General features: G+C 42.9%; 1 protein-coding gene across 1 annotated transcript; it reads left to right on the forward strand.

Annotated features, from left to right (window-relative positions):
- The first annotated feature begins 527 nt into the window (after positions 1 to 527).
- nts (neurotensin) lies at positions 528 to 9,179 on the forward strand. The gene is made up of 4 exons (XM_080474578.1): positions 528 to 804; positions 2,749 to 2,810; positions 7,144 to 7,356; positions 8,725 to 9,179. The coding sequence occupies exons 1-4, from the start codon at positions 744 to 746 to the stop codon at positions 8,866 to 8,868; spliced, it is 480 nt and encodes a 159-aa protein (XP_080330704.1). The 5' UTR covers positions 528 to 743; the 3' UTR covers positions 8,869 to 9,179.
- Positions 9,180 to 27,032: the final 17,853 nt, after the last annotated feature.

The raw sequence follows: 27,032 nt of genomic DNA on the forward strand, positions 1-27,032 counted from the left end.
AAGGTGGACGAGCTCACGCTACTGAAGGCAGGTGGTGTATCGCAGGCACAGTGAATGGCTCCTCCACCTGTTGCATGGATAAAGACCTCAAGAGAAGAAAAACATCAGTGTGACACAAAAGAGGGGATTCGTGCGTCCTCCCTCATCACCCGAGACAGGTCAAAAAAACCTCCGATGGCACCCGCTCCGGGGTGGAAATAACCAAATCTCTCAAATCGTGACGCAAAGAAAGAGGGGAAAAGAGAGAGATCCAGTCGTGATGGTGGAGTGACGTGTGATGAGACGATGGCACAGTGACAGGAGGGAGAAGATGATGAGGATGATGAGGATGAGCGGGGGGGGGGGGGCAGACGGCTGGATGGAGGGATGGATGCATGGAAGCAGTGGGTGGGGATGAGCAGAGGAAGTGGGAGGTAGGAAGGAGGGAGGGAGGGAGGGAGGGAGGAGGGAGGAGGGGTGAGACACTGATACCTCTGACATCACAGTGGCTCTCTTATATACCGGGGGAATGGAGCCCACTGCTCTTCACATCCACAAGTGGGAAAAGGTATCTTGCTGGGATCTGCAAGAAGAAGAAGAAGAAAAAAGAAGAAGAGGAAGAAAGAAGAAGAAAAAGACGACGACCTCTCCATCCTTGACCGGCATCTGACCTTCAACCCTGTGGACTAGACTCTCTTTCAGACCAACTCTTCAGTGTTTTTCTTTTGTTGTTGGATTTTTCAAAGTACTTTCCCCTGATCACGATGCAGCCACAGCTGGCGTGTGTGCTTCTCCTCTGTGTCATGTACGGCGCCCTCTGCACAGGTGAGCTCTTTCCATCACTTTTATCACTCCATTCAACGAAAAGAGAAGAGAAAAAAAAAAAAAGAAACCTGAACTTGACTCCTGCAACAGGTGCAGCACTCTGTGTGTGTTTACAACCGCCACGTTGTACTGCTTTAAAACCTGGGACCGAAAATTATATCTTTTAATAACAAAAATATCCTTAAATTTAAAAATGTCGAAGGACCAAGTCTGTAATATTTCACATTAAAGAAACTATACATAAAAATAGCAACGCATTTCTTCATTCTAAGACAGTATCTAACTTTAACCAGTCAAATTTGAGCAAATTAACCACATTTCCCCATATTACAGCTTTTAAACTCTCATTAAGTAAATGTGATAATCGAAGCTTTACAAAACCAAAAAACACTTAAATTTGAGCTTTTAAAAGAATTAGAGTGCAGTTTCTACATTATGCAGTTTCAAAACCATAGTACAGAAAATACATTGAAAATGTATGTTTTTGCACATTCGCCTGCACTGTAGTGTTTTATTGTTCATATAAAATCATTTGCTTTCAACTCTGCATCACTAATTTATTATCTCAGGATTCAGTGTGGTGATATGCCTCAATGAAACACTGAAATCTCCAGTAAAGTCATTAAAAAGCAGTTAAATTTATAAGAAAACTAAAGTCTTTTAACTTTATTAACTTTTTTAATTGTATTGATTGTTTTTCATATAATGTCATTCGGCTGGTTTGGACCCTCTGGCGGCCCAGTTTTGGCCCCAGGCCATATGTTTGACCCATCCTATTTAAGGATTTTTGATATTTTCTTTCAAAACTGAGACTCCCTGAGTAATAAACTCTTTTTTCATTCAAATAACTGATGTAAAGAAGAGTGATTTTGAGTTTTCTTCCAGTGAGTACGAACTAAGTTCTAATAAGACACAGTAAATTCAGCTATGTTTAACCATCACTGTACCTGCCCACTTTTGATGATATATCGAGGTGATATGTCTCGTTCGGATGTGAATCTGATAAGTGCAGCAGTTTGAAATAAGAAAAAAGAAACAACATGAAGTGCCTGACTGAGAACACTGTCAAAACTGACTTTTAACATTGAAAATTAGTAGCTGTCGGTGAAATTACCTTAGAAAATGATGAAAATCAACTTTATCCACAAATACAAGGGATACTTCTGATGGATTGTTTTGTTCATATTAACAAATGAACAAATATGTGGTGAATGTTAAACACATTTATAAAAGAAAATGATGAAAAACAGCAACGACATGCAGTAAAACCTTAACCATGGATTCGTAAAACCAATTTTTACATGCAAATAATCAAACGTGAGACAGCATGAACAATTTACTGTATTTAATACAGACATCTACCACCGTTTATCAAGTGCCCTCCGTGTCGTCAACATTGCTTCTGCAGAATGAGAACCGAAATGAATGAAATGCTCCGTTAAATAAAACACAAACCACACGGAGCTTTCTGCCATTCCTTGTGCATTCAAGCAGACTACAAACAGAGGCTTTGAAAGTCAGGATCTTTGTGGAATTCAATGCGCTTCAGGGCCAGTTTCACGTCTGACGACTAAAGTAATGAGGAAAGAGGAGGAACCGTGAAGTATTTGGGATGTTGCAGGAGTGGATGTGAGGTCTGAAGTGAGCAAACGCTTGTGAAGAAACACGGAGCCGGAGTTCAGCACCTCTCAGCCTGAACACCAACAGTATCAGTGAGGCCAATGAACAATAGAAAGATGTTTTCCCCGTTTGGTAAGAAGGGATTTCATTGTTATAGGTGATGATGATGAGACACAGATGTTACTGAATCACTTTAAAGATTGATCACTTTCCCTCGCAGCCGGGGTAGAAATGCTCGCCGAGCCGCCGAGGATCCTTCTTTAATGTGCTCTTCTCCCTGAGGATGGTGAGGATGAAGGTGCTAATGGTGCTTTCTCCTGACAGATGTGGACCAGGAGCAGCGAGCGCTGGAAGAGGATCTACTCAGCAGCCTCTTCACCTCCAAGGTACGTCGGCTCCGTTTGCGCCTGTACCATCAGAGGCTCCTCTGACCCCGGCTAGGCAGGTAGTGACCCCCGTCCAGGTGGTCCTCCATCACATCCAGACCCCGGGAGGCTCCAGCTCCCCTCCTGCAACCTGCACTCAGTCGATCATATCAACCCTTTCATTCACTTCAAGTGGGCACCGGTAAAGCATCCATCACTTAGTTCAGGGGAAGAAGGTCCAGTCGAAGCTTTTTTACATCTTTATCACATTTCCTTCGACTCCGCCAGAGTTGTGAAAGTGGAAAACCACGAGGCAGACCCCTAATGGGATTCAGATGGACCTGACAGCATTCCCCACCACCACCCCACCCCCACCCTGATAAATAACCATGGGAGACGTGACGGTGACAAATCAGCCATGTGATTCATCGCTGCGATGCTCAGAGGTTGCTCAGGGGTGATGATTGTAATAATAACTTAGCGGATGACTGATGGAGCGCTCAAAGCCTGGAAAAGTGCAACGTTGTTGGAGACACTCTATCTGAACAATGCGCACTACCCCCCCACCCCCTCTTCTTTTCTGTTTGGTGACAACTTAATTGACTGACCGACTCGGCTCTCTTTATCTGATTAGACGGAGGACGTAGATTTCTCCCCCATGGCTCTCTTTTTCTCCGCTCAGCGTGATTACATTACAGCTCTGACGGGGTTCATCTGTTTGCCCGGACGCTTTGGCACTGACCTCCTGCTAACATCAGACGCCTGAATGATTGTAGTTGTGGGTTTTTTTTTTTTGTGATGAAACACAATCAGAATACTTCAAAATTAGTGTAATAAGAAGTCCATGGTGTTTCTATGATGAAATATCTTAACATCAAGTGGAAATAGGATTTAAACCATCTTCAAAACCAGGAATTTACTGATTTGAAAGCTCTTGTTACTTCTGATGCATCACAGTGGAGAAGATCACAAATTTAACATAATTTACCTCAAAAATCAGGCAAATCGCAAAGTCTGATACAAACCCATTCAACTGATATCACACACACACACACACACACACACACACACACACACACACACACACACACACTTGAATTGAAGTGCAGGAAATTACATTAAATAAAATTATGGAATACAGGTTTTATTTTCAGACCATAATGATTTGAAAACTAGACTTCATATTTATATTCTGATGTGTGTCTGGTCGAATATTGGAAGTCAGATTTGTAGGAAAGTTAATATTAATCAACCAATGTAATCACACACACGTTAACCAAGTAGAACCTCAAACGCAGACTGTTGAACTGTGGAAAACCAAAGAGGCAGAGGAAGAATATGAAAACTCCTTCAAATATCATTGAAATCTTTAGAAACATAAAACACATGAACTGCTTTGTACAAACACACACAACTGTAGAATATTAAAATTCAACTAAATAAACTCAACTAGTAGCATTACAGATGTGCTATTTCTGCTCGAGATGATTAATTTAATTATTGCTGCAGTGATGATGTACGGGTTGTTGAATGTCAATCTGATTCTCTGGCAATAAATTCGGCTAATTATATGTTATTAATTCAGCCTCCAACACAAAACATAAAGTTTAGCCTCCAACTTTTAAAAAACTATTTTTTTTCATCAAAAAACTAAAGATATACAAAAGCAATATTGGGAAAAGGCATCCCCCTGACCCTGCCCTGGAAGACCTATGACATCCCAGCTTTAGTGATTTTAGAATAATATAATGTCATTAGGCTCCTTTTTTAGACAAAAAAAACCAACCCCTAAAACATAAATGAACAACAAATCAACCAAATAATTTTCACATGCACCTCATGTAACTTCACTAGTTGTCATAGTTTTATCCAGTCTAACCTGTTATAGATCTATGTCCAATAGAACATATTTATTTGTATTGAGTGTCGCAGATCTTGAGACGAGATGAGATGAGACGAGACGAGATGAGATGAGATGAGATGAGATGAGATGAGATGAGATGAGATGAGATGAGATGAGATGAGATGAGATGAGATGAGATGAGATGAGATGAGTTTATTGACCATGCAAACACGTCTACACAATGAGACACTTTCTGAAAACACTTGGGTTTCATCTCCTTGTCGACGGCAGAAACGCTGCTCCTGCACACGCGCACCACGGCCGTAATAAATAGTTCTTCTGCACATTTGGCGAATCGACGGACGATAACAACAACGTTTCCTCCAGAGTGTCACGACTCCAGATTCTCCCGCAACTTGGTGGTTTTAGAGTTGAGTCACTGCAGGAGCTATCCAACTTCCTCGTCAGTTCATACGGATGTTTGTGTACCCCCACTGGTAATGCTTATAGCGAGTCGTTCTCTGCTCACTACATCATTGAAGTGAAAGATTTCTGAATCAAAAATGAAAAGGTAACACCTCTACGCGTCATTTTCACACTAAAACGTGTGTTTAAAAGCACCATATTCAACACAACACAAAGATTTCACCATTTCGAGCTTTAAAAAGTCTCTAAATTAGGTTTCTCGACCAAATTTCTATGAAAGGCCGCTGTCCTCCGCATATTGTTTTCTTTTCTTTATAAAACCTCAAATAGGATTATTTGATAGTCTCACGCGCAACACAAGTGCAGTTCTTGATGTGCAAAGGAGGCAAACCAAACCACCCTCGTTTAATTTCTTGATAAATTACAAGATTGTCATGATTGTGCTTGAGAAATGCTGCAAAGACTAAATATTGACTGATGAATTACAGACTTAATGTGTTTGAGAGGTATGGCTCCTCCTTTTGTTCTGTTATTGCAGTGAATATGGGGCGTTTTTTCTTCCATGTCACTGAATTTCTTTTTTTTCTTTTTTTTTACGGCGTGGAAGATTCTAATGAATCTCCTCCATGTTCATAATTAAGCCCACACCTGTCTGCCTCTCCCCCAGTTCATTTAAAAGTGAATTAAACCCTTAACGTCTCAGCCGCGCCATTGATCTCCAAATGTCCCGTCTGATCCACAGTGTGCTGCTGTTTCCACGTCTCCATGGCTTTTATTACACGTTTATCTCCGTCTGCAAACAAACAGGAAACCCGCTTTGCTTTCTGTTTTTATTTTTTATTTCTTTACGGCATTAGCGGCGCTCCTCGGCCGCCCGTAAACGACCGCCTCCGAAGTGAGTCCCGGTGGGGCCTCGGGGATGTTTGCAATAACCTCACAGGTGACAATTTACTCCCCTCTCCCTCGCCGCGTGATGGTCCTCATCATTCTCGATGACATCCAGAGGTCTATGCAGGAAAGGTGTGCGACACTCTCGGGGAGCCCCTCCCCCCTCCGTCTCCTGCAGGGGCCCTTCGCCAACTCAAAGCACTCAAACTAGATTATTGGGCGTCGTGTTCGCGGCGAGATTGAGGTCAGAAGTGGCGGCACGGCTCTTAAGGCGTCGGACTGTTTATATGAACGGCCTAAGAAACAGCACACTGCTGTCCAGAGTGAGAAAGTGAACATCCTCAACACGTTGAACTGTCAAGGTCTGATTCATCGTATAACCATGTTCTCCTCACAGTGGTATTACGCGCTTGCTATTGAAAAGTTATTTCAGGGGTTGTGAAAACCAATAATGTCATAATAGCTAATAACACGATATCTTAATATATATATGTGAAATACCATAATTTATATTAATTAATGAATATATTTAATAAATAATAGAATTGTATTTGGAATAAATATACTTAATTAATATGCCACAATATTTTCAATGTAATAAAGTCAATGATGGAATAACTTATCATTAAGGCAATGACATATTTGAATTATTTTCGTTAAAATAATTTTCCCAATAATTTTGATTAGGGATGCAGCAATACCAATATAAGGTATCGGGTCCAATACGACACGGAGTACTCGGACAAAAAATCCCAGATACAACCAGGTTAGTATGACGTGATGTCATATGCTCGCGACGTTGCCTGCAGGTATGCAAGGGAGGATGAGCCATTTCTGCAGTTTAAAGCCCCTCCATACATAGTACCTTTTGGATTTCAGGATCTTTTATTTATTTATTTTTTTAACAAGCCGACTTCCTCCAAATTACAGTTTCTGATTTAGAATTTCAAAAACTCTCTTTTTATGTTTTTATTTGACTTGTGCAAATATATGTCAACTTGACAGCAGGCAGCCTTGTGGCCCTCACCAAGATCTCTGGGGTCCTATTTCCAGGAGGCTGTGGACCACCATGTCAAGAGATAAATCAACACAAAAATCGTTCTTATTAGGAATAATTTGTTTCCTCGAAGCTCCACATGCAAAACGGACATTAAATACATATGTATGTCTCAATCCTTTCCATTCCTCTCCTTGCAGATGAAACACAATAAGCAGAGTGCCCCCTACTGGCGCGTGTCGCTGGCCAATCTGTGCAGGATGGTGAGTGGCCTGAGGCAGGAGGTGTGGACCGCTGAGGAGGAGGCGGAGGAGCAGGCGGAGGGCGAGATGAGGGAGGGAAGCCTCCAGCTGCTGGAGGAGCTGTACAGCCTGCAACACATCTGCAGAGCGCTGCAGAGCAGGGAGGAGAGGGTGAGGCACACACACACACACACACACACACACACACACACACACACACACACACACACACACACACACACACACACACACACACACACACACACACTCTGTGGTAAAAAGTCCCATAAGTAATTTATATGGATAAATATTTAAAGTAGGGATGTACTGATACCGATACCAGTATCAGGTCCAGTACTGCACAGTACTGTAGAGTATTTGACTACATTCAATATTAAATATTTATCAAACATTTTAGGGTTAGGGTTCTCATTGGATCAGGAGGATTATATCCCGACCCGTGCTACATGCTACATGCTACATGCTACAGGCTCACATAACAGTGATGCCACATGCTAAATATGATTAAAGTGTGACTGATACACTCATTAACTGCGATCGTGTGGCGACACACTGCGAGATCAGTCCCTCAGTAATACACATAATACTCACCAGGTTGTATCGGGAAGCCATTTCCGAGTACAGTTGATAGTGTTAGTGTTGATGCTGAGGTTGTAAGTACTCGTATCTGTATCGGCAACTAGCTAAAGTTTAGTACTCGTCCTTTAAAAAAAGTGTCATCGGTGTATCCCTATAGTTTAAAGGCGCAGTGTCAGATGTTGGTAATACCACTTTTCTTCACTAGGTGGCAGTTGTGAAAAGATTTCGAAATGTCTCACAAAAGCTTTCTTGTCTTCTAGTCTCCATAAGATTTATAAGATCTTGAAGGGCTTTTCTGAAAGTAGTTTTTCCTCTAAGATTTGCAATATCTCCCAAACGTTTCCTGAGAAACTTGACGTGGTATCACAAACAAACTTTCCAGTTTTCTCAGAATCCCTGATAAGACACTCATTGGCTTTTTTAGTATCCCCCACGAAAATTGCCAGCTTTTTAGAAATAGTGCTTTTTTTTTTTTCTTGGGTCTCGCAACTGATCCATCAAAAGACATTTGATTCCTCCTGCTTTTTTCCCCCTCACTCACGTCCATGTCATTTCAGGCCCTGTTTACACATCCAGATTCTCCTGGGACTTGGTAGTTTTATAGTTGAGAGTCACCTGTAATAACAACTTGGTCATCTGTCCATATGACTGTCGGTGTCCAACAGCACCCACTAGTGGCCAAACAGGACAACCACATCACTTTCAAAATGTTGCCGCATAAACACGCAACTTGTGGATATGAGCACCAATTTACAAATCCTACAAACTGTTTATCTGTTGATCAATTCCAGACATTAATAAGTCTAGCGAAGAAAAAGTTTGATGCAACAAATCCCAAAATAAAAAAGCTAGACCGACGTGAAATTCTGCACGACACAGGTGCTATAAGCCGGCTCTCATGAAGGGTTCCTTCAACTTCCTTTCTTGTGCTGCTCACAGCTACTCCAAGACTCTCTAGAATATTCCGTGGAGAGCAACGACACGCCGCTGAAACGGAAATCCCCGTACATCCTGAAGAGGCAGGCCGGCCACAACACCAAGTCCCGGAGGCCGTACATCCTAAAGAGGAGCACAGTTTACTGACAGCCAGGAGACGGCTTCAGGGGCTCGCGCCGTGTACTTCCTGTGATGACGTGCTCGTGTCTTTCTCTCTCTGTCTTCTCCTAGCTACGGAGTGTGTTTTTTCATTTTTTTCTTCTTCTTTCCCCACCCTCTTGTTATTTTTTGACCCGTCGATTGTACGTCCAGCATCGGGTCCTGTGGTTATTTCCGCTCCTGAAAAGAAAATCAAGAATATCTCTGAAAAACAAACAACCTGTATTTATTTACTCGACTTTCTTCACTGCACAATAACTTGTTTTGTTTCAGGGTGTGATTAAAAGGATTCACGATACAAAACCTGTGTGATGTCATGAGTTTTTGGCTTGCGTGAGAGTAATGCTGAGCTCGTGTAGTGAAGGCAACGGAGTCAAAGGTCATTATCAGATCGAGCAAAAAGCCGTAAAAGACAAAGTTATTACATTATGGGCTGATTTCATAATAAAGATGCAAATTACACAACAGACTAAGTCTAAGGAAGTGTTTGTTCGGTGGCCACCATAGGTTCTGTCGTTCAGACGAAGTGAAAAAGGGAAAACGTTGGTTGCGTTTTGGAGGTTGGTTCACACGGCAACGGTGCTCGGAGTCACTGAAAACGTAACTTTCTGAAAATGCTGCTCCAGCTGCCGCACACACTGCGGCCGCAGTAAATAGTTCTTTTGTACATGTGCAAGTCGATGGGCAACAACAACAATGTTTCATAGCGTATTCTTCTCTGCTCGGATGTGTGTGTGGTTTCATTACAAAAACGGCCAACAGCACCCACTAGTGACCGGACATGAAAACTACATCGCTTTCAAAGTGTTGCTGTGGAAATGCGCAACTAGTCACGTCATATAATCAACACCGTAATGTTATAGTTTTATGTTAACAAGCACATATTAGCAGCTCCTTTTTATACAAATTGCTGGTGTCGATTCTCCCGAAGGGCGCCGACGCCCATCAAGCCCTCGCGGATAAAACAGGCCTTTAATGCAGCGAATGAACGTCTTGACTTCAATAAATGACGCTTTCATGTCCGAATGAAAGTGCTGCAGCCTGCTTTGAAACCCGGTTCTTAACCCCGGCAGCCGAAGAGCTTGGATGAAGTGCAGCTTTAAAACGTCAGTTTCTCTCATTCGCCACTCATTACCTTGGTCAGTTTTTCAGTTTTAAGGGAAAAAAATGAAAGCGTTTCCCTCAGCGCACACTTGAATGTGTTTAATTAAAACAGTACGTCCTTTTTGATTGTATGATTGTGCGCTCATCGCCCCCCGAAGCCCGCCCATCTGACGAGCCGATCGGTGCCCAAGGATTAGCTACAAATAACTTCTTTTGTTCTCCCCATAAAGCTTCAGTTACACTTGATAAAACATGAAAAGTGTGATTTCAGGCATGAAAACTGCATTTCGTTTTATGCCACCGTGAAAACAAGAGGAGTCGTTCTGAATTCATTGTGATTAAACCAATAAGCCTCAAAGCCAATGACTCTAATGCTTTTTCATAATGACGGAAAGGCTGAATACAGAAACAAAATACCACATTTTAAGAGAGACAGTGCTGCGTAGAACGTGATCAACACAGCTACAGCTCAGAAAAGGTACCTCTTTCAGTTGTGTGTCTCTTTCTGAGAGAAAGATGAACTCAGGACCGCTTTACAACATTTCAAGTGAAAAACGCGACGAGTTTGCACGGCAACAGCAGAAACGCTGAAAATGATGACGTGAGCAGGGCAGGCCACAAGTGGGTGCTGGTGTTTGTTTCTGTAATGGTAAATGGATTTCACTTTGACCGCCACCGGAGCAGCCCCAAAGCTCTCCACATTGATAATCACATTCTCCCATTCCAACATACATTCACACATCAATGGAGGCGCCTGCCAGCCACTCAGTCCCTCCCAAAAAAATCTGGAGTCCGGCGCCTTGCTCGAGGACACGTCGACATGTGGACAGATGGGGAATCCAACCTGCAACCTTCCGACTAAGAGACGACCCGCTCTACCCGCTGAGCCACCGCTGCCAAAAATTAAGTAAACTTTGATGAAATGTTCTGGTGCAAAATACAGTGAAATGTCAAAAAAAAAACTTATCATAGCTGTTGCATTCTGGGTATTTTCACAAACTCGGCCTGACAGTATGGCGTTGAGGCAAGTTTGATAGCAACAAGGGCGCAAGCTTTCATTGAAGCATCACTGATATCTCACCCCGGGTCTCAGTGTTGTGTTGTGCCTGCTAAATCAAGGTTTTCTTTGAATTTCTTTACAATTTGCTTGGTGGTTTGGCCAGATTGGAGCCTCTTGTGGGACAATTTTTGCCCACAGGCCTTATGTTTGACACCCCTGAAATAAATAGATCGTCATTACATCTTTTATTATATCTCATTATCAGTTAATCATGATTTCTGTTTGTAAACAGACATTGTTTTTCAAATGTTTCTGTGTAAACACGTAGCTATTTCATACAAGCAATGTGTTCTCATTGAAAAGAGCGAGTACGCGGACATTCGTATGATGAAGTTGGATGATTATTACGGTGACTGTCAACTCTTAAACTAGCAAGTCCCAGGAGAATAAAGACTGGGAGTCATGACACTCTATAGCCAAATAGTGTTGTTATTGTCCATCTACTCGTGCATGTGCAGAACTATTTCTGGATCGAGTCGGAGCGTTTTTGAAAACTTCCACCTCAGCAGCCATTTTCAAAAAGTTGGTTTTCAATGGTTCCGAGCACCATTGTAAACGGACACACAAAACGTAGTGAAATTTCCATTTTCACTTGAAAACCTTGTATAAATGGGACCTCAGATGGAAAACTCTTCTTTTGGTTTTCTTTACATGCTCCGCAAAAGAAATTGTATTGGATGATGTATCTTGTGTGAGACAAAGGCTTTCATTCAGGAAGTCACAAAGTTTACCTTCGATCACGGTCACAAACTATGCCTGATTTGTTTATTAAATCTGTTTAATGGATATGCACAGAGAAGCATTTAATCCAGTTTCCCTCGGCACTCTTTTAAAGTCGATAACAAGACAGTTTAGGATAAGAACTGGATCATCAAACCAAGCAAAAGTTATGAAAACCTCCTTCCCCATAATTTATAATGAGCACACACATGTTGGAGTGTAACAGAAACCTCCGACTTTAACATAGCTTATATAACTTAAGTTATTTGCTGAGCTCAAAATTTAATTCGGTCAAAAAACATCTTGGCTCATGTGGACAGGGGTAAAAAAATCTCATGCGCATCTCAAACGTGTCGTCAGTGCAGAACGCAGCTAAACGCTCTGTGACGCTTCACCTACATTCTGAACGCATCAAACTGTCCGCATGTGGCCGGCAAAGGTCAAACTTTGCATTAATAAAGGTTGGAAAAATATCATGTAGGCAGCGGCCATTATCAGTCCTGTCATGTCGGTGCACGTGCCCATCACAAACAGCGGATGGCAGTATTGTTCAAAAGGGCCTGATTCACTGGGTGAGTGACTGGGAAGTGTCACAGGGACACAGGGCTGACTTCAGCATGAGGAACAGTTCAACATCTCTGCACGAATCAATACCAACATTATGTGTGAAAGTTGTCTACTACCACTACTACTACTACTACCACTACTACTACTACTACTACTACTACTACTAATAATAATAATAAAACACTTTTTAGATGTTTCTTGCACTAAATAATAAGGACAATATGAAGTTGTGGGTGGTTGTTTATGGATTATGTATAGATTATTATGCTGTCATTCATTTTATTGGTCCAGCTCAAAGTGGGGGTTCATGTTCTCAAAGTGCACGTGCAGAATCAGTACCAGCAGGTGGCAGTACATAACAGATCTACTCCAGGCTGGGTCAGAACAGAGGAAGGAGGCAGAAAAATAACAGCGCGTCCTCCAAAAACAACCTTTCCTCATCACTCAAACCTTTGTCATGGCAGTTTGTCTTTAGGACCCATTCACAGCGCAGACCTTTGAATAGTTTGAATAGTTTTCAACCAGAAGTTTAGTTGAATCCAACTCTTTTGAGCACTTACACCGTTACACAGGCTGTTTGAGATTACTCGCCGTGTCGATGAGAACTCCAGTGGCTTTGTGATTTTTTTACTGACCCCAGTGCGTTCAGCTGCACGAAGGTGGCACCGGGCATAGGAACATGTGGGGAAATCAACAACAATACAGCTAATTTACTGAATGAATCCTGCTGGAGAATTCAGCTGCTTGAGGAGCTTCAACATTGCTGTTATGGTCTGATTTGTAAAAGTACAGTGAGAAAGTAGGAGAGTATGCAACAAGAATGATTTGAAATGTGTAGAAGTGCCGGAGGATGCAGGATTCAAGCTGAAAGGTGTCACTTAGTGCACTTTTTACTCTCACTACCAAATCCTTCTGCACGGTGCTGTACATGGAATACCAATGACTTATTTTTTTTTATTTTATCAATTTATTCTTTACCAGTGACTTGATTGATTTAAATTCTCAACAAGTCACCAGATTTACCTGTAGTTCGGTGGTTAATAGCTCCGGCACGTTGAACACCCGTGCACGTGAAGTGTGTTGGACGGACACACCGAAGGACACAGTCCGGGCTTCACAACAAGCGATTCATCATTATCTCCACATCGCAACGAATCTGACAGTTTTTGCAAATTTGAGGGGGCCGCCTCAGCAGATGTCTATCAACGTAACGACTCCCGTGACCCTGAAAAAGTTCAGGCTTAGCACGCCTCCCACATCCACGGGACAAATTACACACTGCGTGAATTAATTCGACTCCATTAAAAAGCTCCATCGACATCTGCTGCAGCAGCGTGGCTCGGGCCCCGCTTGTCTTGGCCTTTCTCCAGCCGGACGCCTCTTCAATTTAACTCCAATTTGGAGTCGGTGGATGTTGGCTGACAGTTTGAAGCTTTCTCAGTGGGATGCTGATGAGTGTCTTCGCTCCCACTAAAGAAAAGGAAAGTCATTCTCTCATCTGGACAGCGTTGCAAATTGCGTAAAAAGCTGCTGCGATCAAGATAATGGTTTGTGAAGGAATGAGATTAGCTCCCTTTGTGAGGAATCAGATTGTCTGGATAGGACAGTGGCATAACAAGTGCGACCTTGTTGCAGGGGCCAGCTGAGAAAGTAATTAGGCCGCACATATGGGCGCCATTACCGAAGCGTTCGGTGGTGGCGGTGAAGGGAAAGCCACGTCAGACCCGTTTATTATCACAGGTGAGACTGTCAATGCAATTTCAAGAAAAGAAAGAAAAATGGTTGGGCGCTGGTAAAGTTCAACAATAAAGAGAATATGTTCAGTGCTTGCATGAATTGATGAATAAAAACTTTTGTTTTCACAAGTTTTGCTGTGGTGATTGGCTGTTTTTATAATCAGGGAAGAAAAACAGCCAATAAGAGCGTTGGACAACAGCTGCCATGACATTATGAGGCCAGCAGTGGGACAATGTCCCGATGTGGCAGCTTTATAGTTTGATTGATTACTTTATTAATGACTAGGGATGCCAGTATCGGGTATCGAGTCCGATACTGCGCTGAGTACCCGTGTTCACAAAAGCTCCCAGTTACAACCCGGCGAGTATTACGTGACGTCATCCATCAGCAAGTTCAGCAGCAGGTTGACAAGTGAGGACGAACGATGTCAGCGGTTTGGAGAGTCTTTAAAATAATGAGGATAACAGAAATAAGACAGACTGTCAATTATGTTCTGACAAAATATCAGGAGGAGGTGAACGCGAGTTCGCGCAACAGCAGCAGCTTAATCACCAGAGTCATTTGGACCAGCAGAGTTATGCTGATGTTGCTCATTAGTTCAGCTTTCATGGCAGCATCCTCTGCTCAGGTCTCAGGGTTGTGTCGTGTCTGCTACTCTTCATACATTTATCAGAAATTCAATGTTTTCTTTGAAATGTTTACAATTTGTTTGGTGTTTGGACCAGTTCGGAGCCTCCTGCGGGCCAGTTTTGGCCCACGGGCCTTATGTTCGATACCCCTGGCCTAAATACTTGCCAGATCATCAGGTCCAATTATGAAGCAGTTTCAGATTCCAAGGACCATCTCAAGCCACGGAAGAGCCCGTTCAAGAAATCAAATCCAAAAAAACTCCCCAAACTCCGACCATCACTAAACATCAGTATAAAAGAGGAAAAACAACCAACATACCAGGTAACAGAGGAGCACATACATGAGATTGCAGCTGGGTTAGCATTTCAAGCTCTTTGATTACTATGGATCTGAATGAAAAGGTCAGACATGTCAGAGAGACAGGTTGGAGGAAACAGTCCCGGAGCAAGACGAACTGGACGAGCTGGCACTGACAGCTGGGGACGGTGTCCAGGACGACAGCTTCTCCCCTGCGTACGTCTCGGCTTTTCCTCGTGTCCACGTGTCCCTTTGTTCCCTCTTAGCATGCTGACTCCTGTTTTCTTCACCCTGATTGTGTCCACCTGTATCTCCTTTCCTTCCTTCAAGTCGACAGGCGGTGCGATCCATGTGGTTTGTCTGTTGTGCAGATCTGCTGATCCAGCAAGTTTAATTCTTCGTTATCGGTTTATGATTTTCTGCTTTGCATCTTTCAGCCAGCCCATATCTGAAACTGAGAATTACACTCTTAACTGTCTGTCATCTATGATTTGAGAATTTCGCCACTGGGATGACTAAAGTACATATCTACCTCTATTTATCCCGTCCTGCATGTGGGGGTTATTCCTGACTCTCTTATGTCTTCAACACACAAATGGTGTAATCGTAAAATGTACTGCAGAATGGACGCTTAAGAATGTAAACTTTTAAAGATTATGTCAAATAAATCCTTGTTTGGTTACTTTATTCGCATCAATTTTATGTCTATAACTAGCGATGCACAGATACCACTTCTTTAAAGGACAAGTACAAGTATGAGTACTAACCTTCAGCTACTTTTCGATACTGATACAATGCCATAAAGCCTAATTAATACTCCAAACGCAAACAATATCCAAAGGCTATGCGTTGCCAAAACCACCTCTACAGAGTCTCTGCGTCAACGCTACGCACACCTCCAGCAGCGTTAAAGGCTCCAGTATACTGCTGCGTCAACAGTATGCATTGAATACTGCGTATGGTAGACTGTAGAGCGAGGGACCGAGCTCGCTGTGTGCCGCCACACGCTTCAGCTCACTGTTAATGAGTCTCAGTCATACTTTAATCATGTTTCGCATGTAGCGTCGTTGGTGTGGGAGCCCCGAAACTCTTTAGCATGTAGCATGTAGCATGTAGCATGTAGCCCGGTTCGGAGGTCTGTGCTGAGCAGTTAAACTAATGAGCGACATCCGGCTAACACTGCTCTTGCTGATGGATAATGTCATGTAATACTCGGCGGGTTGTATCTGGGATCTTTTAAAGTACTCCATGAAGTATTGGCCCTGATGCCCGATACTGGTATTGGTATTAGTGCATCCCGATCAATAACAAATAACACAGTAAAACAACATTAGTAGAGTAAAATCTGTAACAACAGGTTGTCAAAACTTATTACTGAGTGTTTTAAGCAGAACATTTTTTGGATTTTTGTCTGTTCTGCACATTTCAACAAATCTGACTGTTTATAAATATCATAAAAAATTGTTGATTATCATTGTTTCTCTCTTAATTTAAAATGCGGTTTATGAAATTAAGCATTACTTGTGGTTTACACACAGATTCACACCAATAGTGAAATCTGCCATTGCAAGGTAATCAAACCACACTGCGAGCAGCTTGGTTTAGTGTCTTGCTCAAAGACACTTCGGCACATGGATGGGGATTGGGAAATGTTCAAATCCAGGATGTAGGAGCAGGGAAACATTTGAAGAGTGCAGAGTGGAAGGTAAAGGACAACTATAAATGCAGCTCAACAGACGCTGACGTGACGTTTCACGAGAAAACGCAGCGGTTTCAGAAAAGTTTAGTGTTTACGTGGCAACATTCTGAAACGATGTCAATTTACACAGCAACGGAAGAAACACTGAAAATGGTGTAGTGAGCATGCGAGGCCACGAGTTGGCGCTTTTGGTTGTCACTGTAATGAAAACACACACACAAAAATGTGCGCGGACGACAATACGCTATAAACACGATGATGGAGCCCGTACTCAGAAAGTGGCGTTTTCAGTGGCTCCGAGCGCCGTTGTCAAGTAAACAGACGACGACCCGAAACGCAACGAAAGCTTTGAGCATTCGCTTGAAATCTTTTGCCGTGTGAACGGGCCTATAGTTCATTAAAAAGCAGGAACTTTTTTAGATGTTTTAAAAAAAAAGAATGACAACCGGAGAATGCAAATGAGCTGCAGAGATGATGCAAAAAGTGCCTCCGACACTGTAACACTTAATAACAACTTAAACTGTTACTAGTTGCAGCTGCACAATCAGAGGAAATCCTATCGGCGCACCACCGACCTGCTTTAGAGTAGCAGGCTGGAGAAAGGCTGTTTGTTCGCTTCACTTTCTCCACATGTTTTAATTGTCTTTAAGAAAATTCCCTCCTGTTGACCGCGGGGTCAAATACAGTTGTCATGGCTTTACAACCCTATTCAATAAAGCACATTTATTTTCGATATATTCTTTAAGCAGTCATAATTTGGTCATTAGTGCTAAACTGCAACTCATTGCACAATATATGCGATAAACAAAGACACACTCCTACGATTTAAAATCAAATTAACTCCTTCACATAGACACAAAAGAAAGTGTTCATGTATCTTTTTCATCAAATGAAAAAGAGAGTTGCTTCACTGTTCGGTCCACGTTTGTGATACGGAGACTTTTGATACTCACCTAATCATTTTGTATGTTCATTTCTAAATGTACTATAACATCCTGCAGGTTAATTTACGTGACACAATGGCTGCAATAGAAAATACTTTTTAGGTAAAGTTTTGGCATTATGAAGGCAAACTGACGTAATGACGTATGTGAGTTTATAAGAATGATTACAACAAGTTCTACATCCTCCTTTATATTAACTGACGTTATCGAAACGCAAATAAATGTGGTGTAGCACTGCAGCCAAAGTATGGTCAGAATATCCTTGGTGGCGTTGCGATGAACACAGCTATGTTATGTTACGTTTGTGACAAATAAAGATCTTGAATTATGAGTAAGAATTCGTGTGTGTTCCAGACGGGCTTGGACAGCTGAGGAGTGAACGCCGTGTTCTTCTTTTCATCCACGTGAGGCTCAGAATTGTTGTTTTGAGGATGTGACAGAGGTGGTGCATAGAAATCTCCAATTTATTTCACGACACCTCCACAAGACATGGAGGCGTGTCACCGTCTGCGGATCTCGTCTCGTCAGGGAAACTGGAAATGGCCTGGAGACGACAGACGAAGGACTCGTTATTAGGTGGCGGTGAAACTGAAGAAGCTCCTGCCGCAGCGCTTCTGGCAGCACTCGGTCACATCACATCTACATCTGTCTTAAAATTGCTGAAACACATGTTTACACGCACACGCACGCGATTGAACTCCCTTGCTTGTGCACACACAGCGTGCGGCCGTATCTGGCCCGTGTGGAGAGGAATATAACAAAAGGCTGATCTCCAGCGACAGATCCCGTGGACTCTGTGTGGCGTGCCCCCAACATTACAAACAGGCTTCACGAGAGGAGCGTCAGTAATTGTTCGGAGTGCTGGAGGGACGGGCGCCTTGAGGCAGATTGTGTCACTTTGTTTGCCTGTGATTATTAAAATGACTCAAACCCTCCCATTCCCAGTCATACTGGTGGCATCGCAAAGACGACAGCAGAGCTGTTATTGCTTGTCCTTCAGCTGAAAGGGATCGTGTTGGCCAGCGAGCTGAGGGCTTTTGTTCTTCAAGCTGAAAAATCTGGTGTCCAGCCCGGGCATTTTTCAGCAACGCGCCCCGGGAAATGAGTTATCTTGGTGGCGCATGCGACAAACCCCGACATTAATCTTTAATTAAGGCCTTTACAATTTCGGACGACATGCCCGAGAGTATGAGCCTTACTGTAGGGGATAGATATGAACAGTGGGCAGTCGGGAGGGCCGGGCAGCGTAATATATCCTTGTGGGGAGCTCATTTTGTCTCATCAAAGTCAAGCCTCTGTTGATCTGCCAAGACACTGCCTGGCTTTTTTTCAGCTGTTTGGCTCAACATGGGGCAAACTGTCAGGTAGGCTTGGCACAGAGGAAAGATCTGTTTTATCTTTCGGAGAAAATTAAAAAGTCTTTTGAATTTAATTGGTGTGAAACGTGCTGTGTAGGTTATTAACTTTCCACGCAATGTTTGTAAAGAAATTAACAACGTGGAAATAAGAGGCTCGTATGACCCGGAGCACCGGAACATCCGAGGACAAAAGATAATGCGGAGGGTTTTTCATGTTTGTGTACACAGACAAGACAAGGTTTCCGTTTATACACAAATCCACATCAGGAATCCAGGCATTTTCATTTACATTTTTTTTATCCATTTAAGATGATTTCTTACAATTTTTCCCATTTCAGCTTGATATTTTTACTCTTTTAGCCAAGAGTTAAGAGTCTGTAATGACTGACATGTAAATACGGTAAAAATAAGCTAAAATGTTTATTTACGCATCATTGTCTGGAAGCTTCAGGGAGCCACTCCAGAAGAGCTATAGAGCCACACGTGGCTCCAGAGTCGCAGGTTGCAGACCTTTGGTGTGGACCAACAACGAGGTGAAACTTTTTGTTCAGAGCCGTCTGCTCTAGTTTGTGCAGCAGATGTTGTTTTGCTGCCTGGGAGGTGGTCGGATCCTTGCGGTGTCTGTAACCGTGATACATCATCAACAAGGTTATTGTCTGTCGTCTCATCAGCGTTAATATGGATCTGATGTGTTGATAAACTGGATCAAGCAAAAGCACATTGAGGCTGTTCCAGCCAATCTATTTACCTTCATTTCATCATCATCATTTCAAAGTCTGTGGCTTTTTTTTTTGGGGGGGGGGGGGGGGGGGGTTCTTAGTTAGAAGATATTTGCTCCAAAGACTTTGGTCATGTTATTTTTGAACTCATGAATAAATAAGCAAGCAGGAAGTGTCTTAAACATTGTGTCATGGTGTTGGACAGATTATTCTCTGAAGCTTGGTTGTTCACTTGGAATGAACAAATGGTCACTTTTGTTTTTCAAACAGCACACGGAATGGTGGAAGAGCCAGTGTGCTGACTCAACCACTGCATTGAGCACCAAGCATTGGCGATGTTGAAGTCATGCACTCTGGGGGGGGGGTTGTTTGTAACATTTGCACTTTCCACAACAGGAAGCATGGATCCACTATCCCCTTCCCCCCTCCCCCCTCACCCCTCCCCCCTCGACTTTCTTCTCTCTCTTCTCTTCTCTCTCTCTTTGTGCGTTCCCCCCCGGTCGTGTACGGCAGCCATGCCAACTTCTGACGGAGAAGGCAACAGGAGGAGACTCCAGGTCTCTCCCTGTTGCAAGACCAAAAACTGTTCTGACTCCGAAGGCTCTCAATCACATCATATTGTTGGCCCAAGCTGCCGAACAGGACAAGGGCAGGAAAAAAAAAAAAAAAAAAAAAAAAAAAAAAAAAAAAGCATGGATCCTTCAGCCTGCAGCTCTGGTGAAACAAACAGTTAAAGTAAGCAGAGGGTGTTGTAGTGAATCCACGTTGAGGAGGTTATTGCTTGAGCTCTGCACCAGGTTTGATCGGGGAGTGAATCACCTGTGTTGGATGAAATGTACCTGAGTAAAAAAAGTAATGCTCCTTGAAGTTACTCTGGAAGAACAAATCTACAAAATATACTTCCCATAAAATAGATCATTTCTGCACATAGAATAAACCATTTCACAAAAACAAGACCATCGCCACTCATTTCCACAAGTTTCTGACCCGCAGTTTCCAAAATCGATCACAGCAAAGTAGATATTTTCACAAACAATCCAGAATTCAAGCTTTGTTTGTGCTTCACTAACTGACGCCGTCTTGGGGAACCTGCCGTGTAGGTTTCTGGGATATCAAAGATGGCTGTCGCAGCAGCTCCAGCAGAAATATCACCATTTGGCCGATTCAGCCCGATGAAATTTCCTGAACTTTTTCAAGGTTCTCGTCTCATATGAGTCATTGAGGTTGTTGAGGGAATAAGGTGCAGTTTGGCAGCACCTTTTTACACTATTTAGATTATAGTAGTGTTTTCTCAGGGAACAATAACTTCTGAGTTGGCGTGCATAAATGGTTAATCCCTGTGATAACCCCCCCCCCCACACACACACACACACACACACACACACACTGTTGTTTTCATGTTGTTAAATGGTTGTGCATCTCTGACTGAAACAGCCATGTGATAAACCGTCTGGTGAGGCCAGCACGCCACCGAAGCTTTTCTTGTATTGTGACAGCTGCCGCCTGTGTGATGTTCCACAAAACAGTCCCCCAGACACAACCTGTTTCATTTCTGGCAAGAAGGCTCACATGAAAAAAGACAAGTCTCTCATGAAACGAAATGGGACTTGCGTAATTGTTTTGATTACTCCTTTCCCCCCGCTCCCAGTTGGATGTGAGCATTACCAAGCCGAGAGTGAAGGGTTTTAGGGGGAAGAGGAGACTGAGGAGAAGTAGCAGCACATCTCCCTGAGGCAAGATTTATTTGCTGGCAACAATGAGAGACAGATGGAAGGGTGGTGGCGGTGGCGGTGGTGGTGGTGGTGGTGGGGGCTGGAGTGGGAGGGGGGGGGGCGGGGGTGATGGGGGAAGTGGGGGGTCACACCTTTGTGAGGCGAAGCAATTGGGAGCGATTAAACTCTCATTCGCCGTAGGGACCATCCACTCGGAGGCAGAAGCTGGCTCCAGCAGCGCTTCCAGCGCCGCGCCTTTTATCTCCGCTCCTCAAGAAGGCCCAGTAAATGCCATGGGAGTTGTTAAAGGGAAGCACACAGTGTTCTGCTGGGCTGGTTCATGCTTAATGTTCAACATCATGACAGCAAATGAAAAGAATTTCTAAGGTTGTCTGCACCGCTGCAATGGATCGTCTGCGCAGTAGGAGTAAAGCTTAACCCATATAATTAAACTCGTGACCTGCACAGTGGTACACCGTGAATCACTGCTAAAGTCTTAATTCTGAAAAAAAAAAAAAATAAATCTTCAAAGAGTATGTTGAAATTGTTGTAACCCTCAAAGTTTGCCCTCAAAAACAATCGACTATATATATTTGATCGTATTGGCAGATACATTTGGTTCGGATGGCATTTGAGCAGCACTTTTGGAACCAGATCAAACCAACTGGGAAATATCACGCAATTACAACAGGTGCTCATTTGGGGGCGCTGTCACCCAAAACAAACGCTGACCACTGAGAGGCAGTAAAGACGAAACACGGCTCATTGATTGGTCCGGACCGAAAGCAGAATTCCTGCCACTAGCCTGCTAATTAGCTTGTGGCTAATGGGTAACCACAAACAACCGCGATATATAGTCTTCAGAGCAGCTATCAATGAGAGTCTTCCTCTCTACTCCTTCCTCACTACTCCACTTCTGGCCGCAAGATATTTTCCAACTTTTTCTTTCTGCATCTGCTTCTTCTGATTTGCGCAGTTAGCTTTATTTGTTTAATACCCAGAATGCATTGCGCACTGCATCACGTCCTCGTACCCTGCCTGCTTGAAATGATTGTTTGCAAGCGAACTGAGACCCACGTTTTCAAGGGTCAAAGCGCAGAGGTCGCTTGTTAAGTCCGGTTCAGAGTTCGGGGGAGCGTTCACATCGCCTAAACGAAACCGTTTTTCCCTGAAGAGAACTCTGGTCCGGATCAAATAGGGGAATGTGAACGCTCCCTTAGACACAGGATGAATGAAAAATACCATTGTTTGGCTTGTAATGATGTATTTCTCTTAAGGTTTAGCCATAAGAGGGACTACCATATGTACTTTCTTTGTTTGATCGATTACCACGGCCTATTGTGTTCTTCACTCATTCCATGGTGAACTCAGGCAAAGAAACACAGAAATGATACCAGCAAATTATTCTCCTTTCAAGGAAGCCCAATGCATGCAAATCTCTCATTTGAATATCCTTGATTGTCTCCAGCAAAACACATACAAAGGGAACGCAATCGATTCACATTAGCTTGCAATATAACACACTCCTACAGGGTCTTTATATATCAGGTTGTTAGAGTTCTGTTAGTGCATTTGTTTCTTCAGGAAACTTCTTTATGCATTTATTAGCTTGTTTTTTTCGGGGGGGGGGGGGGGGGGGTCTCTATGAAGAGGGGACATTTCCATCCATCCCTTTTCTTTACTATATTTACCAACTCTTACCAACAATCTTAGCAACTGTGGGTGAAAGGCAGGTTGCATCCTGGAAAGGTCAGCAGTCATCACATTCACCAACTCACCTATTAGAGACAAAATCTCTTTTTTTTCCAACAGTTTTTAGGAAACCATTTAGAAACGCAGGCCTTCAGGCTGTAGATCTTCAGGGCACGTTTGCACGGCAACGATTTCAACTGAAAACACAAAACTTTTGCTGCGTTTCAGGTGTCCATTTACATGACTGCGTCGCTCAGAGCCGCTGAAAATGCAACTTTTTGAAAATGGCTCAAAAGGTGAAACTTTCGAAACTGTGTGTCTGTGTAAATAGGAGAAAATGTAACTTTTCAAAAATGCTGCTGCCGCCCATGTGCATCTCGACCGTAGTGAATAGTTCTTCTGCACATAGATGGACAATCAGAACAATGTTTGCCTCCAGAGTGTCATGACTCCCAGTCCATGTTCTCTTGGGACTTTATAGTTTTTGACACTCACCGTAATAACAATCCAACTTGCTCGTCTGTTCATACGAATATCTGTGTTTTCATAGTTCAACCACCTTTATACGCAATTTATTGCAATATGCAAAAAAATCATTAGAAACTGCATTCAGGCCATATATTGCAAAATGTGTGCTATTACAAAATTAAGTAAAAGTGTATTACATTTTGTTATCATTAGTGCTGTAAAATGACTTAACATTTATAATCAGATTAATCACAGGGTTGCTGTGGATTAACTTTGATTAATCATGATTAAATGTCATTGATTTTCAAAGTATATTAATTACATGTTATTTTACATGACCAAACAGACTCAATAAAGAAGGGAATATATCTGCACTTAATGTGTTGATTTAAAATGTCAACTCATGGCCTGGTACGTTAACTACATCCAGGTCCAGAGTGGTTCATCGGGAGGACCGGGACAATTCCCGGTGGGCCAGTCTAATTTCTTGGGCCGCTAGGGCTGGTATGCACTTTTATTTTTTTTATTTTTTTTCGGCTGGTGTTTTTTTTTTTGTCACAGCACTGGGTTGATCACACTCATTTGTGTTTGAAAGATGGATAGAAAGAGCAAGGTGGAGCAGAGATGGCCAGAATTAAAAAGAGGAACGCTCTGGAAACAGATGCAACAAAATGTGCTGAGATTGGCAACTTTTTCAATAAAACCAGCTCACGGTTAGAAACTACAATTGACGATGGAACTGGAAGATGTTTAACTTTGCCTCCAAACCACTGTTCAAATTAATTATCAAGTTAATGAATTCTTTGGACCTTGTGGCATATAACATAAAATTATATAATTTAAATTATAGTATGATGCAACACCACAAAACTGGGAAACGTCTTTTGGTTCCTCAGAAACCAGATCCAGCAGCACCAAGCAGGCAGGACTGATCTCAGGATAGATCATATTATTATATTCAATGAAGAGTATGATGTAGACCTGCTCCACCTGAGAAATGTCCTGAGATTCTAGATGATTCAGCTCTACATTAATGAAACCTGACCTGAACTTTGTAAAAAGGGGAGATTTGTACTGAGGAATTTAGACCATTTTGAAAAAGTGATTTAGTGTGAGAAGCAGAGCCAGTGGTGATGAGGGGATTGATCCCGTCACTATGGAAGGAACAGCTGAGCTGTTGGAACAGTGTGTGAACAATCAAGCAGTACTGCCAATATAGATTCTCAACAGTACATTTCATTAAAAACAGACCCAGGAGCACTTTGACCAGAAGAAACTTGAGGCATTCTTGCTGATGAGCACTGAGGAAGGAATCTAAACAATCTAAACAAAGTGGCAGAGAACAGTGCACTGCTCAGGGTTTATCAATGTTTCATGGTCGGCCATGTTTCTTTGAAAAACAGATGATAGTGTAATAAGAATGTTCATTTTTTATTTCTATATTTTGAATCCAATGTTTTATGTTTTTGTTTTATTTGGATATATGTTAACACAAGGCTTTACACAACAGCGCTATAGACTTCACATGTGAGATTATAATTACGTGATTTTAATAGGTCGTGATTTAAAGAGGGCCGGTCTGAGGTCTGAAACTCCAGGGCTGAAAATGAGTCCCACTCCGGCAGTGACTACGTCATTTTCAACGTTGTTGCCCTTTTCGTTGTTAAGAGAGTCTAAAAACCAAACCTTTCTGAAACAATAATGGAAACTCGATCAGATAGACTTGAACTGTGGAAATGGCGCCTTGCAAAGACCAGACCAGACTACCATCAAACTATTCAGAAAGGTTTGATATATCTGTGTGCAGAAAACACAACTGAAGGTCAGTGTTTGAAGCTTGTGATGTTAAGTTGTTGCTGCATTGGAAAAAAAATCCCCCCCCCAAAAAATCCTTAAAATGCTAAAATGGAATATACACAGGGCCTTACTTCATGTTGATGTGTTCAAGTCATCTTGATCCACATCAGATCAGCCACTTGTCTACTTGTTTCGACGTTTACTCTCTATCATTCCACACAATGTTGCCCGTCAATCACCTGTGGTGTTTCCAATTAGATTTCAGAGGAGGCCTGTGCTCGTCTGGTCACCCCTGGAGCTCCAACCCTGTTGCTTATTGCTTATAGTTTTATGAAACTGTGCTTCTTCTTTTTTCTGTTTTTTTTTTAACTGGAAAATGGGCTCATTTCGACCCTGTGTGGACTCCACTTTATAGAGCTAAGCTTTGCCACCATCTGGTAACAAATGATGATTGAGTGCTTGATGTGCTTTCATCCTCACCCTAAGCCATTTTCATCCCGCTTTTGGCAGATAAGGATGCATCCCCCTTTTCTTTTCCCATCATGAAGCTGCTTCAACACCTCTGCTGGCTCAGGCTTGTTGCTATCCGACGTAACTGGCTCCTCGTCAACCCGAGAGCACCTGAACACCGAGCGGCCCCTCCATCACCGACAGACACACAATCACATGGTCGCTCGCCAGGCTATCGCGACCCATTCATCATTGCATGCCGGGGTTTTGTGTTTACCTGCCCTCAGCCGTGCCTCATCTTCAGCACTTTCATATCCCTGTGCTTCCCCTGTTTGCTTCTTCGTCAGTCTTTGCTGCTTCCACGACACGTCTTTCATGTCTCCAGCAGTATTTCAGCCGGCTCGGCCCAGCAGGGCCCCTCCTCCTTCCCCCTCAGCCCCGCGCACCTTCCCCGTGTGGGCCTGCGATCGCTCGCAGCACACGAAATGGACTCAATTGAAAGCTATTGACAAGCTTTGATGTTGCACCGGTGTGTGCTTGACAACATATTGCTTCTCCACCTTGAGAGAAGAAGCAGCCAAGAAAAAAAAATAAATAAAAAAAAAAAAATCAAACAGGCCGTGTCCATTGTTCTTTTGATTTGCTGCGCACACTGCTGCAGCTTAATAGGCGGATAGCAGATGTGGGGTGGAATTAAAAATCCCTCCACAGAGGCGGATTCCCAGAGACACAGGAACAGGGCAGATCAAAAGGCAAATGTGGAAATCCGCTCATCTATATCAGCCTGCTATCATGTGGACCCCCACCCCCACACACACACTCTCATGCAGGTAGATGCTGGCAGTACCATAGCAACCGAGGCAATTGATTGGCCGACATCCCCCGCCGTGCACAGTGCGGACCTTGTTATGTGGGATATTGTTTTTTTTAACTGCCTCTCCGGTCCCCTTCATGGTGTGTTTTCTCAGATGTGGGGATTGTCGTATACGCTCGCCCACCGTCTGGTTCTGGATGACTTTCAAGGTACTGGCTCACATTCTCCTAGGTACTACGAAGACTGCACTCTCACTTAAAGAGGCCATCATTTAGTAAGTGACAAATCCCTCATATCCATCGTTTCATTTACTGATACAACATCTGCATCTTGGTCCACACCCATTTGTCCTTTTAAGGAAATGTTTGCATAACATATCCTCAT

The sequence above is a fragment of the Lipophrys pholis genome (assembly GCF_963383615.2).
Source record: "Lipophrys pholis genome assembly, chromosome: 11".
In the NCBI taxonomy this organism is placed as follows: domain Eukaryota; kingdom Metazoa; phylum Chordata; class Actinopteri; order Blenniiformes; family Blenniidae; genus Lipophrys; species Lipophrys pholis.

What these genes read in the sequence shown, in the direction of transcription:
- nts (XM_080474578.1), top strand. Translation starts at nt 744, where the DNA reads ATGCAGCCACAGCTGGCGTGTGTGCTTCTCCTCTGTGTCATGTACGGC. An exon ending in GCAGCCTCTTCACCTCCAAG is followed by an intron (nt 2,811 to 7,143) that starts GTACGTCGGCTC and finishes CTCTCCTTGCAG; the next exon opens with ATGAAACACAATAAGCAGAG. An exon ending in TGCAGAGCAGGGAGGAGAGG is followed by an intron (nt 7,357 to 8,724) that starts GTGAGGCACACA and finishes TGCTGCTCACAG; the next exon opens with CTACTCCAAGACTCTCTAGA.